At 37.7% G+C, this 20,405-nt stretch overlaps 1 protein-coding gene across 4 annotated transcripts in view; it reads right to left on the reverse strand.

Annotated features, from left to right (window-relative positions):
• rbms2a (RNA binding motif, single stranded interacting protein 2a) overlaps positions 1–17,157 on the reverse strand; it is a 98,364-nt gene extending 81,207 nt beyond the window's left edge. For all 4 annotated transcript variants that reach the window (XM_067431079.1, XM_067431080.1, XM_067431081.1 and 1 more), the window contains exon 1: positions 16,914–17,157. In XM_067431079.1, the coding sequence (XP_067287180.1) occupies positions 16,914–16,985 (72 nt within the window). In that variant the 5' untranslated portion in view covers positions 16,986–17,157. The remainder of the gene's footprint in view (positions 1–16,913) is intronic.
• Positions 17,158–20,405: the final 3,248 nt, after the last annotated feature.

A 20,405-nucleotide genomic window follows, 5' to 3' on the forward strand; every position in this document is an offset into this window, starting at 1 on the left:
TGAAGAAAGGGCCCTATTTTACCAATCTGAGCGCTTGGTCTGAAGTCTGAATCGAGCAGATATGTATTAGAAGCATTTCTTTGTTTTATACTTCTCAGAATCCTTAAAACAAAACAAAAAACAAAACAAAAAAGAAGAAGAAGAAGTTAATGCTCTGCTAATTTTCACCTTTATGGATTATAAATATAGAGCATTAAATGTTATTTTGGCTCAAGAAAATTCTCATATATTTTCATTTATCATCAACAGGTTTTATTAAGTGTTTATGTTCTACTGCATTTATCTTTGTGAGCAAATTCTCATGAAATCCAGATACCAAGGAAACAATTATATCAAGTTGGATTTGACTTTTTAATCTCTTCATTTTAAAATGATTACTACTTAGCCACACTGTAAAAAATTATTTAGAAAAAAAGTTACCTGTTTGCCTTAAAATTTTGAGTTCATTGAAATTAAAATTTTGAGTTAATATAATGAACATTTTTTGAGATTCGACAACCTTTATTTAAATATTATTAAAAGATTTTGTAGGCATATTGGGTAACTGTGTGTGTTTTATTTCTGATGACGCAGTGAAACATGCCAAATAGTGCTATTTTCATGATTTATCATTTTTTTTATGTGGTTCAGATACAATAATACTTTGAGTTTCTATTTTATTAAACACATTTTTTATTTTATTTCAATAAAATCAAAATTTTAAGGCAACCAGGTTACTTACTTTTTTAGGTTAAACCAACAAACAAAAATTACAGTGCAGTAATCGTCAACAAAACTGTATACAGTGACAATATTAACACACACTTCAAGAATTAAACATTGATTAATTTGAAAGAATAAAAAAAAACATAATTAGGCTATAGGACATATTAATGTTTTTAATTATTTTTAATGTTGCACTGTATCACTGCATTCACTGCAATGTACAAAAATGACAACTTAAAATGACAATTTAAGGGTGGAATACACTACACGAATTTTGCCCCGATTTTCAGTCTGAACAAGTTGACGCTTGTTGACAAAAGTCAGAGCCAGTCTGCAGATTTGAGCCGACAGATTCCATGAAAAATTGATTTTAGATTTTAGAACATGATGCATCGCTACTGAAACCGGAAATCACTGACTAAAAGCCAAAGAAAATCCACGAACAAGAAATGGAGACCTAGATCACAAAGTGAAACTCCACCATGGAAAAAAAAACGTTTTCAGCTGTGGCAGGAGCGCGAGTGTCTCTATAAATGTGGACAGGGGCGTAGCACCAAATTTTGGGCCCTGGGTACAAACCATCTTGCTGGGCCCCCGTACCATGTATGTGTATGTATAGAAAACGGACTTCCCTGCCTTGGGCCCTGGTTACTCAGTACCCTTTATCCCCCCAGTCCCACGCCCCTGAATGTGGACGTCATTAAGCATCTTAATTGCAACAGTTTACAGACAATTTATGTCCTGCTTTGCTATTAAAACAGACTTATACTTGCCAATTCTGCAGCTAGTATGCACGAGTCTCAGGTCTGTTGTGTACACTCTTAGAAGAAAAGGTTCTAAATAGAACCTTGAAAGGTTCTATCAGCGCTACATATTTGGTACCAAGGTTCTACATAGAACCCTTTTTAAGTGCCAAAAGTGATCTTTCTTGTCATTATAGAACCTTTTTAGCATAAAAGGTTCTTTGGAGTTTTTGGAGTCTTTGGAGTTATGCTAAAAAGTTTCTATAATGACAAGAAAGAACCCTTTTGGCACTTAAAAAGCGTTCTATAGAGAACCTTTTCTTCTAAGATACCCCTTTTCCACTAGAATGAACCGAGTGCTAGTTCAGAGCCCGTGCTAGTGTCAGTTCTACGTTGGTTCGACTTGAGAGCCTTTATGAACCGGTTTGGCTTTCCACATGTAAGAGAGCCACCGCAGAGCTAGGTCTTACGTCACTGTATACGTCTCATCTTTCTCGCTAGCGTTTTAGCAATGCTAGCGAGGCAGCGGGAAATACAAACACACCAGGATTGTTCGAGATGCATCGGCGCTGCGCAGACCGATCCGTGTATGATATCAAAATACCGCGTGAGCAAAAGCATAAGGAGTCGTTGGCGCTCGCTCTACTTTGATGTCATACGCAATCGGTCTGCACAGTGCGCGCCGATGCATCTCGAACAAGCCTTCCCTCAGTGGCTCATGGCTTTATGATCCTACATCAGCATTAAAACGCCGCAAATCCAACGCATTCGTGCAGCTCTCCGTGATTTGTATAGACGGAGATTACAATCCAGCAGCTGTTAGCTTGATTAGCTGCTATTGAAAAAATGGCGGTCACAGGTTTGTGTTCATCTTGTTGATCACGGTAACGCCGCCCCCAGCCGGTGACGCATGCGGTTCTTACTTCTAGCCCAGCAATGTTTTGGTGCTACTTAAGAACCACTTTTCCTGACTCGGAGCTGGTGCTTTGGCTGTGGAAACACAAAGAACCAGTTTGAAACTAGGCTCTGGCTCCGATTTAGCACCAGCACTGCCTTGGTGGAAAAGGGGTAATAGTGTATGACTGCGGCCGAAGCAGAGACAGCAGGACAGGACATCCTCTCATCTCAGAGCACACACTCGTTCATTCTCACACACTACGCCACATCCTCCAGCTGAGTGACATCAGACTCCAGCGTCTCACTCTCGCTGTCTGTCTCGTGTCTCCTCTCCATTACCGTGTGTAACGTAAAGCAGCGTTCAGACGAGGAAACCTGATGCTGTGTCACATTAACCTGGCTCTGCTCAGCATACGTCTCTTCACTTCCCTTCGTCTACATTTTCAGCCCTTCCAAATATCTTAATCTTGATACATTTTTAGTAACACTTTAAGATACGTTCTCAACTATTAACATTACTTAAGATGAATGAATGAACCCTATCAGTCTACTAATACTCTAATGAGAGTTAGTTGACAAGTACAGTCAAACCAACATTTATTCAGACAGCTTCAATATTTTCTCACATTATCACAGTTAATTCGCTATAGTTTATGATAATAAAATATGACAAGAACTCAGAGTTCAATCGATAATGTCAGATAACTGTGACAGTAAGGGATGTAATGGATTACAATCAGCCAATCAGCTGTTAGATTTAAGAACACAATTAGATAATACCAGTTTAGCTCAACCAATGACAACGCAATGCTTCATTATGTTCAGTCTGTGGGGTCAAAGGTCACATTAGCAATTAAAGAAAAAACACTTCAGCAAAACATGCTCAGGTCAAAGTGTCTGAGTCATTTTCTCCCAAATTTCAAATCATCAGTTTTACTGGACGTCACTGTATGAAGATTGTTTGGGTATAATATGTCACAGTTTACTTCATTTTGCTAAATGAACTACAGTGTCCTGCACACACTAGTAAAACATTACATCTGGTGTCTGAATAATTTATGGTTTGACTGTAGGAGTTAGTAGACTGTCTAAAGGGGAATATGTTTTAAAACCATTTAATGTTAGTAATATAATTGCTCGTTGTTTGTTCATGTTAGTTCAGTGCATTAACCACACTGTACATTTTTGTTGTTGTTGGTTTTTGTTGGTTTAACTTAAAAAAGTAAGTAACCTGGTTGCCTTAAAATTGAGTTTATTGAAATTAAAAATTTGAGTTGATACAATGAATGAAATTTGTTTAATAAATAGAAACTCAAAATATTAGTGTATCTGAACCACATACATTTTTTTTGATAAATCATGAAAATAGCACTATTTGGCATGTTTCACTGCGTCATCAGAAATAAAACACACACAATTACCCAATATGCTTACAACATCTGTTAATAATATTTGAATAAAGGTTGTCGAATCTCAAAAAATGTTCATTGTATTAACCTCAAAATTTTAAGGCAACCAGGTAACTTTTTTCTAAATATTTTTTACAGTGCAGTGGTGTAATGTAATGAAGTAATAATGAGTATTTTTTGGGAGAATTTGTACTTTCCTTGAGTTTTTAAATTTCTGTCAACTTTTACTCCACTAAAATTTCATAAATAAAATGTATACGTTTACTCAGATAATCATCAAGTGTTCTAAAATATGTGAAAGTATAAATACAATATATATAATATGATATATGTTTCTGATTTCACTGTGATGGTCTTTGTGTAGATGTTTAAATATGGCCATCTTTATGTTTGGATTTATATGAAATGGTAACACTTTGTAACTTTGTAGTCCATTTGTAATATTAACTAAGGTTCATAAACATATTGTTTATTGTTAATTTCAACATTTACTAATACATTTTAACTATGCTGTCAAATCAATTAATCACGAATAACCACATCCAAAAATAAAAGTTATGTTATGTTTGTGTTTGTATAATTATATATATATACATACACAACTTACAGAATACTGAACTATTTACTATACAATTTATCCCCATCAAAATGTTATCTATAAATAAATCAAAACTGACAGGGAAATTAAAAATGCATACAACAGCAAATACCAAATGGAAGCAAATCATATCAAAATCTCTACCAGTTGTCACTTTTCCACCACCAGACTGTATACCCAGCTCTACAAAAAGTGAACTTGTTTTAAATCTTTATTTAATTAGATTTTAATGGATTAAAACACACACACACACACACACACTTCAGTGCTGAAGACCGTTAGTCTCAGCTATCCGATGTCTTTGTGACTTTCATTCATCATTGATTTTTTAAACATCATGATATCCCAGAGGTCTAGCTCAACACCTCCCGCACACTAACACACTGCATTCACGTCAATCACGCTAACATGACATGATTAGTCCTTTAGTAAAGACCTGAACTTTTTTAACTCTTTCTTCAACAGCATTTTCTTTTTTAAGTTGCCAGCCACCGCCAGCATTTTTGAACATTTTAAAGGCCCCCAGAATATGAATATCTGAACATGCAATACATCAAAAGAACAGAGTGAAAAAAAATTCTAGCTCCATGCATTCTTTTTATCAACATGTAGGAAAGATTCATACAAAAAACATTTTGAGCAAAAAGCTAAGATCAAGATTTTGTCAAAGACTGATTCAGGGCGATGATCAAAACACAGACGGAGTCGATGGAGTACATGAAAGTTTCACAGTCCTGTAGCTCGTCCTGGCTCAACATTTCATTCAGTAACATTAGGCCGTTTTTGATTTATATGATTTTTAATGTTAAAGGTGCACAATGTAGTATTTTTGCAGTAAAATATCCGACAATCACTAGGCCAGTGTTATATATTTTGTTCAGTTGAGTTCTTACAATATCTCAAATGTTTCCAACTACACTGTAAAAAATGATATGTTCAATAAGTTTTGACAACATATGTTTTTACATTGTTTTAACTCATCAAAATAAGTTAAGAAATGTTAAACTTGTTTTTATTAGTTATACAAGATGTAACTCATTTTTTAAAGCCAGTTTAGCATAATTTAAGTTGAAATAACTTAAAGATCCAAGTCGATTGTACTGCAAAAGTTCAAAATTTGCCTTTTTTTTTTACAGTGTATTTGTAAATTGTGAAAAAATTGCTAATTTAACTAATGAACCGGGACGTGTCAGCATCGCGTTTGAGCGAGTCGCCTGTCAATCGCATCATATCTGCGTTACCCTCGGTTTTATTCTGCAGAAGCGCTTTTCTCTTAGCAGTGTGAACATGTCACAGCAGCGCCGAGCGAACGCACAGAGTAACGTCAGAACATCATTTTAAACACACTTAAATGCATCCAATATGATAAACAGAGCTGCTTTACCTAATCATGACCGGAAAAAGCAGAATTGTGCGTGCCCAGCGACTGTGTCCCGTCCCGTCATAATAAAAGTCCCGGTGCTCGCGAGCCGTGTGTTTGTGTAACAATCGCTCCAGCGGCCGTGCTCAGGTCCACAACTCTCAGTCCTGCTCTGCTTCTCTACAGTAACGTTAATAACCGCATCCATCAACATGATTTCTGCCCGAGTCCTATTTTCCACCGGCTGTGAGGTGAAGACCACATGTCCCAAGATGCTGCGCTCAAACTTGGCGGCATCAAACTACACCTTTGTTTTGAATAGGCGACCTCCAGTGGATGGAAAGTTGCACAGTGCACCTTTAATGACTGGGTTGTTTTATATATGCATATGATTAAAAATTATATTTCTGCTTCTTCTGCGCCTGTGTTTTCATCAGGAGATGCTGTACTCTTTCTGGAGATGCATAACAGCACCCCCTACCGTATAACAGTGAAAACATGCTGGAAAACTCTTTTATTAAGGCATGACTATGTCAAATTTGGTAAAATGACCAACAACATTTTTTGCCAATTTGCTAATAAACATAAAAACATTGCATAAATCTCACCAGTGAACATCCTGGATTAACATCTTTGTTTTGTATTTCAATCAACCATATTTTTACATTTACATTTGTGCATTTGGCAGACGCTTTTATCCAAAGCGACTTACATTGCATTCAAGGTACACATTTTTACATTATTGTCATTTCTTGCTTTCCCTGGGAATCAAACCCATGACCTTGGCGTTGCTAGCGCTATGCTCTACTAGTTGAGCCACAGGAAAGTTGAGCTACAGTTGAGCTACAGGAAAGCCATATTTGAGGGACAAGTTTACAGTTTGTCAAGTTTATTCTTACAACCGTTTAGTGCTTCTCTCAGTGTTTTCACCAATCATTTCCCTCTGATTTACAGGAAAAGTTATGGGTAGGGTTAGTGGGACTTTTTTAGTGTTATTTCATTAAAATGATGTACATATAACATTTTACAGTATGTATCATACTTCAAAATGTAATACTTTAATGTCTAATCAAATGATGCCTCAGGTCAACTAAGTCCTAACTATCCTCTTACCCTCAGGCCCGGTTTACACCTGGTATTAAGATGCATTTCGACTTGTCGACTCTTGACCGCTTCCAGAGGTTGTGGAAAATGCATTTGACCAGATTGCTTTCGTATCCGTAGTGTAAATGCTCATGTGGTCAAATGTGTTCGAACAGCCACACAAGACAGATTACTCTCCGATCTACTGACCTAACGTGTAAATATTATGGGAAAAGCGCTAGCCAGATCGGATTTAAACTTTGTTGGCCAGTGACACAAGTCGTGATGAAAAAAAAGATGAAAAACTTCCCAATCGCAATGTTTCTGATTTCCAACACACTCACAGTGTTTGGTGTGGTCTTGCAATTGTCAGAGCAGAAAATAAAGCTGGTACTCCCATATGTTTTAAGTAAACTGCTTGAGCTTATTTCATCTATTAGATCGAAATAACCTAAATTAAATAAAGGTGTTGTTAACTAAATGACTGCATGGATTCCTAAAAGCTGAACATTAAAATTGTAACCACAATGGGTGTGTGTCTCATCCAATAAAGATATAACCATCAGGCCGCTTTATATTAAATATGATTAAACCTGAATACATTCACAGCCTCACTGAGTCAGTCTCATGACTTCCGGTTTAGGTCTTCTGTATGTGTTGCTTTTAAATATTGAGCCATTTTTAGAGCCTCCTTCAAAGGAGTGAGCGAACATGAGCATAACCAATGTTCATCGCATGCAGATTGATATCTAAAAGTTATTTTTCTTCTACCTACTAACATTTAGGAATCGAAACGAATCGGAAAAAAACAGCAACAATAAAAAGAACTAGCTAGGTTAGCTGATTAAAAATCAATTGATATCGCCGTCAGTTCATACTGCCGCTAACCCTTTTGGACCATGAGCCTGGCGCGCTGACCGTTTTTGTCCATTGTCAAACTAGAAAAAGTGGACCTGAGCTTTAGACCATGAGCTCAGATCAGTTAAATAGTGCCCTGTGTGTTTGTGAAAGACTACAGTACATATTTAGCATGTTTTTATATTTGTTGTAGTGTTCACAATTTAAATAGACTAAAGAATCTTTAGTAATAAAGCTAATTATTAGCTGTCCTGTAGCTCAACTAGTAGAGTGTGGTGCTAGCAACGCCAAGGTCATGGGTTCAATTCCCAGGGAAAACAAGAAATTACAATAATGTAAAATGTGTGCCTTGAATGCAATGTAAGTCGCTTTGGATAAAAGTGTCTGCCAAATGCATAAATGTAAAATGCATAAATGTAAAGAATCTTCCAGCATTTTTCAATGAATGGTGTAGATATAGAAATATGAACTTTACAGGGAAAACAATCGAAAATTGTTGCTTAGAAGGCAGGTTCCATTTATACAGTAACCGCAACATTTCTTAAAATTTACAATCAGCTGACATATTCTGAGGAAGGCTAAGCCGAAATGCATCAGAGGCCAGTTTTCTTGCAAAAAAATAAAAACTTGAAAAAACAAATGACTTGGAAACCTGCCACTTTTCAAGAATTCATTAGCACAACAAGAGACCCAGTAGAATCAGGATTTCTGGGAAATGTAGTTTTGAGTAAAGTCATGTGTAATTCAAAACCTTCTGCCATCTGGTTGTATAATTGCCTCCCACTCACAAAAAGCCTTTCTCGTCCCTCGGCTCGTGTTTATTTTGTGTTCTCTCTTTTGTTTACTCTTATGGCGCAGGTACAGGAACGAGAGATCGGGTCAGAAAGACAGAGCAAAGAAAGATGGTCGAGATATGTCTGGAATTCTCCACATGTGCACTTAACCTGTGCATGAACTCTGGAATACGGCCAAATGTTTTTCAGCTAGTCATGGGAGTAACGTTCTCACCGCTAACATAACAGTTCACTTTAGCCAAAGTGTTGTGAAATGCGCCTCAGGAATATAGCTATGGTGAGAAACCCATTTAAAGGTTACATAAAATGATACAATTATGTTTAACATATATCTGTTATGTCACTGAGTTTACCAGTTTGAAATGTATCTGAATATAACTAAAGTGTCTAATTCTGAAAGGTTAACGCAATAGGAAATGTAGCCCTAATAATGCATTCGTTGCAAATACAACAAAGACAGAAACAATGAGAGAAATTAATTTAACAGCAAATGCTTGTATTATTTGCAGACAATGTTCAATGTTCAGTTATTTGATCATGTTTCTGCTCTAAAGCTCAAAGCGAAACACTGCTGTTGCCTTTAAGAGGATAGTATTTTACTAATATGGTGATGAAACTGGCTGAAATTGATAAGAACTTTAGAATGAATAGATTAATAAACAATTCAAAATATGGTTTAATTTCTTGGTAACATTAATAACTGATTGTTTTCTAACCCCTATATAGTGAACTGTCTGATCATGAGACCTCTCTCTCTCTCTCTCTCTCTCTCTCTCTCTCTCTCCTCTCTCCTCTCTCCTCTCTCTCTCTCTGCAAAAATTATATTTGCTTTGGTCTCACATGTACCTCTATTTATCCTGTTAGTGTACTTCAATGTTCCACACCTGGAAATGTGAAAAGGGTTTATATAAATCCCCTCACCCAGATGCCAAATGCAGAATGATGGCCTTTACTGTAACCTGAGTGCTTTACATTCAAAAGTTCACAACAGTTACATTTAAAACGAATCATTTAGTTCAACCATTCATTTATATAATCAATGACAGTGCATCATAGAAGATCAATGAGAAACGAGGCATACTCTCTCTGTGCCGAGAGTATTGTCCACGAGGTCACAGAACAGCGGCTGGGTCAGGGCATGTGGCATGAGGTCTGTCTCCAGTTCTTCAGGACAAACTTTGAGGAGCTGCTACAGAAGGTGGGATTGACAACTGCAAAGCAAGATAATGTCTTGCCATTTCTTAAGTCAGACAGCTGTCATTCTGTGTGAGGTGAGTAACCAAAAAAGTTTCATTCTACTGGGAGAATTGTGATTGATGAGATTACTCTGTCCTTCATGCTGACATGTTCACACCAATAACTACACTACCATTGGTAGTTGCTCAAAACACAGGCGCAGAAGAAGCAGAAACAAGCGATATGATATGTAATTATACGCATATGTAAAATAACACGATCATCAACATTAAACAGCATATAAATCAAAACTGCCCTAATGTCGAGCTACAAGACTGTGAAGGTTTGATGAAGTCCATCGACTCCATCTGTGTTGATCATCGCTCTGAATCAGTCTTTGACAAAGGGCGATATTCTCAGCTTTTTGAAAATGCTGGTGAAGGCTATCAACTTTTCTAATAAAAAATGGCAGGGAAAGAGTTAATAAAGCTATGTAGTGCACAATCTGATCATTCCTTATCCCCTATTTAGTGCACTGTCTGATCGTTCCCTATCCCCTATATAGTGCACAATCTGATCGTTCCCTATCCCCTATATAGTGCACAATCTGATCGTTCCCTATCCCCTATATAGTGCACTGTCTGATCGTTCCCTATCCCCTATATAATGCACTGTCTGATCGTTCTCTATCCCCTATATAGTGCACAATCTGATCGTTCCCTATCCCCTATATAGTGCACAATCTGATCGTTCTCTATCCCCTATATAGTGCACTGTCTGATCGTTCTCTATCCCCTATATAGTGCACTGTCTGATCGTTCTCTATCCTCTATATAGTGCACTGTCTGATCGTTCCCTATCCCCTATATAGTGCACTGTCTGATCGTTCTCTATCCTCTATATAGTGCACTGTCTGATCGTTCACTATCCCCTATATAGTCCACTGTCTGATCATTCTCTATCCCCTATATAGTGCACTGTCTGATCGTTCTCTATCCCCTATATAGTGCACTGTCTGATCGTTCTCTATCCCCTATATAGTGCACTGTCTGATCGTTCTCTATCCCCTATATAGTGCACTGTCTGATCGTTCCCTATCCCCTATTTAGTGCACTGTCTGATCATTCTCTATCCCCTATATAGTGCACTGTCTGATCGTTCCCCATCCCCTATATAGTGCACTGTCTGATCGTTCCCTATCCCCTATATAGTGCACTGTCTGATCGTTTCCTATCCCCTATATAGAGCACTGTCTGATCGTTCCCTATCCCCTATATAGTGCACTGTCTGATCGTTCTCTATCCCCTATATAGTGCACTGTCTGATCATTCTCTATCCCCTATATAGTGCACTGTCTGATCGTTCCCTATCCCCTATATAGTGCACTGTCTGATCATTCTCTATCCCCTATATACAGCACTGTCTGATCGTTCCCTATCCCCTATATAGTGCACTGTCTGATCATTCTCTATCCCCTATATAGTGCACTGTCTGATCGTTCTCTATCCCCTATATAGTGCACTGTCTGATCGTTCTCTATCCCCTATATAGTGCACTGTCTGATCGTTCTCTATCCCCTATATAGTGCACTGTCTGATCATTCTCTATCCCCTATATAGTGCACTGTCTGATCATTCTCTATCCCCTATATAGTGCACTGTGTGATCATTCTCTATCCCCTATATAGTGCACTGTCTGATCATTCTCTATCCCCTGTATATAGTGCACTGTCTGATCATTCTCTATCCCCTATATAGTGCACTGTGTGATCATTCTCTATCCCCTATATAGTGCACTGTGTGATCATTCTCTATCCCCTATATAGTGCACTGTCTGATCGTCCCCTATCCCCTATATAGTGCACAGTCTGATCGTTCTCTATCCCCTATATAGTGCACTGTCTGATCGTTCTCTATCCCCTATATAGTGCACTGTGTGATCATTCTCTATCCCCTATATAGTGCACTGTGTGATCATTCTCTATCCCCTATATAGTGCACTGTGTGATCATTCTCTATCCCCTATATAGTGCACTGTGTGATCATTCTCTATCCCCTATATAGTGCACTGTGTGATCATTCTCTATCCCCTATATAGTGCACTGTCTGATCATTCTCTATCCCCTATATAGTGCACTGTCTGATCATTCTCTATCCCCTATATAGTGCACTGTGTGATCATTCTCTATCCCCTATATAGTGCACTGTCTGATCGTCCCCTATCCCCTATATAGTGCACAATCTGATCGTTCTCTATCCCCTATATAGTGCACTGTCTGATCGTTCTCTATCCCCTATATAGTGCACTGTGTGATCGTTCTCTATCCCCTATATAGTGCACTGTGTGATCGTTCTCTATCCCCTATATAGTGCACTGTCTGATCGTCCCCTATCCCCTATATAGTGCACTGTCTGATCGTTCTCTATCCCCTATATAGTGCACTGTCTGATCGTTCTCTATCCCCTATATAGTGCACTGTCTGATCGTTCTCTATCCCCTATATAGTGCACTGTCTGATCGTTCTCTATCCCCTATATAGTGCACTGTCTGATCGTTCCCTATCCCCTATATAGTGCACTGTCTGATGGTTCTCTATCCCCTATATAGTGCACTGTCTGATCGTTCCCTATCCCCTATATAGTGCACTGTCTGATCGTTCCCTATCCCCTATATAGTGCACTGTCTGATCGTTCTCTATCCCCTATATAGTGCACTGTCTGATCGTTCCCTATCCCCTATATAGTGCACTGTCTGATCGTTCTCTATCCCCTATATAGTGCACTGTCTGATCGTTCTCTATCCCCTATATAGTGCACTGTCTGATCGTTCTCTATCCCCTATATAGTGCACTGTCTGATCGTTCCCTATCCCCTATATAGTGCACTGTCTGATCGTTCTCTATCCCCTATATAGTGCACTGTCTGATCGTTCTCTATCCCCTATATAGTGCACTGTCTGATCATTCTCTATCCCCTATATAGTGCACTGTGTGATCATTCTCTATCCCCTATATAGTGCACTGTCTGATCGTCCCCTATCCCCTATATAGTGCACAATCTGATCGTTCTCTATCCCCTATATAGTGCACTGTCTGATCGTTCTCTATCCCCTATATAGTGCACTGTCTGATCATTCTCTATCCCCTATATAGTGCACTGTGTGATCATTCTCTATCCCCTATATAGTGCACTGTCTGATCGTCCCCTATCCCCTATATAGTGCACTGTCTGATCGTTCTCTATCCCCTATATAGTGCACTGTCTGATCGTTCTCTATCCCCTATATAGTGCACTGTCTGATCGTTCTCTATCCCCTATATAGTGCACTGTCTGATCGTTCTCTATCCCCTATATAGTGCACTGTCTGATCGTTCCCTATCCCCTATATAGTGCACTGTCTGATGGTTCTCTATCCCCTATATAGTGCACTGTCTGATCGTTCCCTATCCCCTATATAGTGCACTGTCTGATCGTTCTCTATCCCCTATATAGTGCACTGTCTGATCGTTCCCTATCCCCTATATAGTGCACTGTCTGATCGTTCTCTATCCCCTATATAGTGCACTGTCTGATCGTTCTCTATCCCCTATATAGTGCACTGTCTGATCGTTCCCTATCCCCTATATAGTGCACTGTCTGATCGTTCTCTATCCCCTATATAGTGCACTGTCTGATCGTTCTCTATCCCCTATATAGTGCACTATGTTCCATTCATCATGTAGAAAACAGTAAATGTGAATGAGTAAACGATTTCAGCCAAAGGCTTCACCATCTGTTTATAATGTAGGGGGTGGGGCTTCAGATTCTAGAGAGCATTTGATTGGACAGAAAATCTCAAAGTTATTGATCCATATTGACAGAAGTGAGAGACTGTAAGTTTTGTTTTCACGGACAAAGCCAGCAGAATTTCATTTCACTTTCATTTTTCAAATTACAATCAGTTTCCCGAGTCTTTATCTGTGACGTTGTTGGGTGTGTGAGTATGGGCGACACACTCGCTGTGTCATGAGCCATGCACCGATTAGCAGTGACTATCAAGTGCTTGTGACTGTTAACATTCCAGACGCTCGCACAGCTCTCATCAACCGTTTCTGAAATCAATCATGTCACAGGCGTTCTAGCAACACCACTGTCATGGGATTGACCCCAGACAAATACAAATCTACAGCCTGAATGCTACGTATGTTTGGATTAAAGGCACAATATGTAATGTTTCAGCATTAAAAATATAAAAGATCACTATATCTATGTTATATATTTTTTAAAGCTGTGTGTTTACATTATCCCGACAGTTCCAATTAACTTCTAAATCCAGAGAAATTAATATTTTAATTCGAAGACACGGACCGTGTCTTTATTTCCGTTATGTCGCCAGTCTTTCACGTCATATCCACGTTTGCGTCTTGCTTCCTGCGAGCTCGGCGGAACCGCCAAACTCAAAGAGGAACACTGACAGTATAAGGGGAACACCCGTATAAAAAAGTCTGTATGATAATGGATCATGACTACTCTTTGCCTGTACGTTTTGCCAGCTCAACAAAGCGCAAACGTACGGGTGAAAAAAATGAGCCGAGAAGATTTTGGGACAGTAGAAGAAGCAAGAGACGTGTAAACCTTGGAGAAGCCTTTGAAAGATGGCGAAATCTTCGTGACAAGCTCGGACTGCAGAGAGATGCTGATCTCGCTTGCGTTTTAATAAACAGGTCATTTAAGTAACCATTCAGCTAACATAATAATCATATAATCATAACATGCTGTATGTTTGCATATTGCATAGCGATCTTGACCACATTGAGACGCGTTTAGCTGAATACGTAATGTTATACATTTTGTATCGGCTTTTCAAACAGGCGGATTCTGTGTTTTTGGAGACTGAAAGAGCTATTTTTTTAAAAACTGATTCAAAAGTATTTCTATCCGTATATTTGGTGACACGATGATGTCATGTGTAAAACGCAGATGGACTAGCTATTATTGGTTTTATATGTAGCTGGAGAAAGTAACGTTAGCTTCATAAGGTAATATGCCACTATCTTGGTCAATTAATATAAGGTGACCGTCACTTTTATCATATGTTAATACTAGCTACATATAATATTGATTTAATAATGATCTACTTATTCATATATCTCTGAGTTCCACAATAAATGTTTATTAGAATGATTGATGAACGTGGGGAGCGACACAGCGCGTGTTCCAATGAACAACGTATTGCTGGTGCTGGTTCTCTCATTTACTGTTTTATGTTGGTAATGATAAACTAAATTGAAATGTATTTCCTTATTGAACAGTTGATATACAGAATGTTCGACAATCGCGGATGCCATGTCAATATATCTATAATTTGAGTAACTCAAATTATGATGCGCGGTTAATATGTCAACATAGCCTACCAACTTATAGGTATGTTGACATAGCGACCGCCCGCACAACATTCTGTCTCGCACATTAGCTAACGCTACTGATAAGTTTGTTAAGTAACGGTAGCTCGCTGCTATTTCATTAGATTGACATTACATAAAGTGAAAAGCCGTAACTAAACTTAACAATAATAGAGATGTAATATAACAATTACCTGGCTTGTCAGTGAACATGTTTTCTGCTGGAGATGCCAGATTCGCTGGTTGACAGTGGCAATAATGACAACAACTCCCATGAGCCCACGCACTTTCCCGATGTCATCAAAGTACGTCTGTTGTTATTATTTTGAATGAGTGACCCCTAGTGGCCAAAAGTTGCATACTGCACGTTTAAAGCAGCTGCCAAATGTAATGTAAAACTCGTGGTGTATAGCATTTATAAAACTGTAGATGTGAAATACATCGACAACATAGTTATTTCATTTATTATAAATTAACATAACCAATTATAGGTTCCGATATTAAATCATAATTTAATTTATAAACCTACGTGACGCCACCTTAATGTTGATCTTATATTATATATGTGACCCTGGACCACAAAACCAGTCATAAATCGACGGGTGTAGGCTATCTGTGGCAACTGCCAACAATGTATGGGTCAAAATTATATATATTTTTTCTTTTATGCCAGAAATCATTAGGATATCAAGTAAAGAAGATTATGTTCCATGATATTTTGTACATTTCCTAGCCTACTGTATATATATATACATATATATATATATATATATATATATATATATATATATATATATATATATATATATATATATATATATATTATTAGTAATATGCATCGCTAAGGAATTTATTTGGACGACTTTAAAGGCGATTTTCTCAATATTTAGATTATTTTGCACCCTCAAATTCTAGATTTTAATAGTTCGGCTAAATATTGTCCTATCTTAACAAACATACATAAATGGAAAGCTTATTTATTCAGCTATCAAATTAAGTATAAATCTTAATTTAAAAAAAAAAAATTGACCCTTATGACTGGTCCAGGGTCACATAAGAATGCGTTTGGCATTCAGAAAATGTCGCATTTGATAAGTCCAACTCTTAAGTTCAGGAAAACAAAGGAACATTCACGTATTGAATTATGTAACTTTTTAAGCACCTCTACAGCTACTAAGCGACGCTGACATTATGAACATGAACGCGCTACGTTTATTATAAATTTAACCAATACGGTATGTTGCGTTGCGTTGCGTTGCGTTGCGTTGCGCGCTGGAAGGCTTCCGTCGCCGATAGCGATCTAGCTTTGTTGCTCGTCGAGGTTACTTTGGTCCTTTAACAAACATGGAAGTCACAAGAGACGTAAACAGTTCTGAGTTTGCTGGACTGAAACTTTCCCCCCAGTTTATTACTCTAGTCTACAACGCAACAGTCGAGCGCGTCACGGTGGGTTTTTCGAGGGGTGGGGCGTGTGTTTTCCCACCGATGAAAACTTGCAAACAGAAACATCAAAGCATCCGCATCCCTCTTTAGATACGATACAGAACAAGTCGATTTGTCACATTTGAATGGTTCATATCTATCAATATATTCCCTTTTCTAACCTTTATTCGCTGTCGTTGTTCATTAATTTACTTCCAAAGTTCGATAATGCTGAAACTTCGATGTGTGTTTTATAACGTCTTGAATGTTGACGAATGTAGCTATTATTACCAGAAACTTATGAAAGCCGCCATTCCCAACAAAACCAAGCATATCCCGAGCCGTCTGTATCCAGCTCGAGAGAGACAATGATCCCACAGAAAGCTGAAGTTGATTTGTCAAGGACACTGCAGCTCACATTTGGGCACAGAAAGCCGCTGGCTTTGGAAAGCAGCAGTCAAATACACAGAAAAGTCCGTGCGCGTTACCTTTTTGCTGTTTCTGTTGTTGTATCCGTTGTAGGGGTTGATTGCCGTCCTTGGCGGTACGGAGAGCAGCATTTTTTCTCAGCGCGGTGTCCGGAGCGGTGAGGCTGACGTCAGTGAGAGGAAGTTCAGGCGGGATCGAGTCCCGCCGTCGCCAGGACTGAAGCCGCTGCGCTGCCGCCGCCGCCGCCGCGCGTCTGTAACCCCGCCCGGGTCCTAGCGCCACAGCCTCAGCCACCACAGAACACACCAGCCTGCAAACGCTGTGGGAAATGTGCAAAGGTGCATCTATATCCCCCCTGAGGGCAACACTTTATTACACCCGCATGCTAGGAAGCGTTGGTTAAGCATTAGTAAAAAGATTATTCATAATTTATAAAGAAATAACAGACATAATAAATAGCTACGGCTATACATGCTATATTATTGCTATATACTATATAAGCATTGTATTTTCATACTTTATTAATGATACATTGCTAACATTATGTACAAAGCAGATATTGAGTTATCAGCGGTTCATACACTGTAAAAAAAATATATAGTTGGTTTAACTGAAAAAAAGTAAGTAAAAACTTAAATTTTTGAGCCGGGGGCATCTGAGATGTAGGTGTGTTTGTTTCTTTAGTAGAACACAAATGAAGATTTTTAACTCAACCGTTACTCGTATAATGCATGTCAATGGGGTGTATTTCTGTGAGAGTAAAAAGCACACTGACATACGAATCCATATTAAACCCCGTGGCTCGTGGCGACACATTGATGTCTTAAGACACGAAACGATCGGTTTCTGTGAGAAGCACAACAGTATTTAATAATAACTTTTATTTATATAGCAAATTTGGCTGGGCCATTCAATAACAGTCCCAGAGTTGTTGTGAAGCCACTCATTATTATTATTGTTATTTAATCACATTTTAATTTTGGGGTGAACTATCCTTTTAAGTTACTTTGGATAAAAGCATCTGCTAAAAATTAAATGTAAAAGTATAATTATTTAATTTATCTGATTGTTTTATTTGTAATATATCTGATATTAAATAGTATTTCTGACTTGAATAAAACATGAAACACATATTCAGGTATTTCGCAGTGAAGTAATTCAGGATGTAAAGTCTGCGAGGGCTGTTGGTTACAGCACTTACTCCACAGGCGATTTATTGATGAGTTCAGAAGACTTCACACTAACTGACACGTGTCTCCATAGATGAGGCTGTCAATATCAGCATAAATAAAGCAGATACAATTATCAATCAACGTGGTGGCAACATCTATAAATTAACTTAATTCAAGACAAATAATTATTTCATATTACTCAGTGAGTCAAATTCACTGAGTTATGCCATTTAAATATTTTATGGACATTGCCTATTGGCTACATTTCGTATGTTGGCTTTTTTTACAACAAAAAAATGTTATATTCAACTTGGTAAAGGTGTTGGAACAATGTGAACACACACACAGAAATCATTGACATGATTCAAAAATATTAAATGGTTCTGAAAAATAGTCCTTGCTGTAAAAAAGGACTGGGTTTGAAACTAATGGTAAATGAGTTAATCTAGTGGAATCGTTCGGTACTGCACCCAAACAAAACGTTAGCTGAAAACCCTTTCCCACCTTATATTGGACTCTTCTCGACCCTTTGAAACTGCTCCAAAACATTCAAGACAGTTTAAATTGGAGATTTTATTTTCGGGTCTATGCTCAAAAATTGATTAAATGGATTAATACTACTGCATAAATATAATCTAGTACCATAAAATGCCCTTTTTTGGCCATAAAAGCCCCAAAAAATCTGTTATTTTGACTACACACAAAGAGCACAAAATCTGCATAAAAGATTAATTTAATGACATCCAATTTCTCTTCAATAGGAATGTAAGAAAATACTATAGATAACATACAACAAGTAAGTAAAATTCATGTTAATTTCCAGTTGCATGATAACATTGAAACAGTCAATTATTAGTCATCTGTAATAACATATAATAATGCCCATTTGCTTCATTCTAATCACCTCTTTGATCCATTTAGTTTAGTATTCATAAATTTGTTCTAATTACATCGTTTGAAATTAATTTGATGAATTTCATGAATTTGACTGCTATAGTGGACATATACACTGTAAAAATTATTTAGAAAAAAAGTTCCCTGGTTGCCTTAAAATGTTGAGTTCATTGAAATTAAAATTTTGAGTTAATACAATGAACATTTTTTGAGATTCGACAACCTTTATTAAAATATTATTAAAAGATTTTGTAAGCACATTGGGTAATTGTGTGTTTTATTTCTGATGACGCAGTGAAACATGCCAAATAGTGCAATTTTCATGATTTATCAAATTTTTATGTGGTTCAGATACACTAATATTTTGAGTTTCCATTTATTAATTGTATCAACTCAAATTTTTAATTTCAATAAACTCAAAATTTTAAGGCAACCAGGTTACTTATATTTTTAAGTTAAACCAACAAAAAACAACAATTTTTTTTTTACAGTGTAGATAATGTTGTGTCTGAAAACGGATAAAATGGCCCTCAGCCAGAGAAGCTGTGATAGTGAATGAGAGCTACTCTATAAGTCACTGCGGAGATTCATATGGTTTGGGTATAAACAGGTCCGTTGCCAAGCAACATAACCCCACATTATGGGAATTTTGTCTCATAAAATCCACACAAATGAGTTATTGAGTGCATATGCAATATCAACCCGATCACACATAAATGCGTATAAATAGTACGAGTGTGCAATGTTGTGGAATGTATACGCCAAAACTAATTTTGGCGTGCATATGATACGCACTTTATGGCGTATATGACACGCGCTTGGGTAGGTTTAGGGTGGTGGGGTGGGGGGTTCGTATGTATAATACGCCATAAAATGCGTATCATATGCACGCGAAAAACAGCGTGACGAAAACAGACTCGACACTAGCTCTCTACGATAATACACAACGCAATACACAACTCACAACTCAATAATACACGCATATATGTGAAAAAAAGACGAAATGTCTTAAAATATACTGAACAATAGATCATTTATCAATAGGAGCGATTTTTAAAGGAACTCTATGTAAGAAATATATTTCAGTTAATCATAAAATGGCCCTGATTATGATATGTCACTAGACATTAAAAAATCATGTTCATTTCAAATACTTCTATCACTGACAACAGTAGTCCGGCCAGGATATTGTCATTATAAAGTTGTTGTTGCAGCCCTCAGCTGATGTTGATGATGTCATGTTGTGTTTTGGCCTAAAGCTCCGCACTCCACCTATCGACCAATCACGAAGTCAGTAGTGTTTGGGCATTCGGGTTGCCAGATCTGCTCTAGTTACCACAGCTGCAGATCTACAAACGTTCTGCTAATCCTGCAGCCAATCTGGCAACCTCGAGTCAGGGGGGATTTTAAAGTGATTGCAGTACCAGTTTTAGCCACAATCTTACATAAAATTCCTTTAAGTTTAAAATGACTGTATTAGCTCGT

Source organism: Pseudorasbora parva, chromosome 22 (assembly GCF_024679245.1).
Source record: "Pseudorasbora parva isolate DD20220531a chromosome 22, ASM2467924v1, whole genome shotgun sequence".
In the NCBI taxonomy this organism is placed as follows: domain Eukaryota; kingdom Metazoa; phylum Chordata; class Actinopteri; order Cypriniformes; family Gobionidae; genus Pseudorasbora; species Pseudorasbora parva.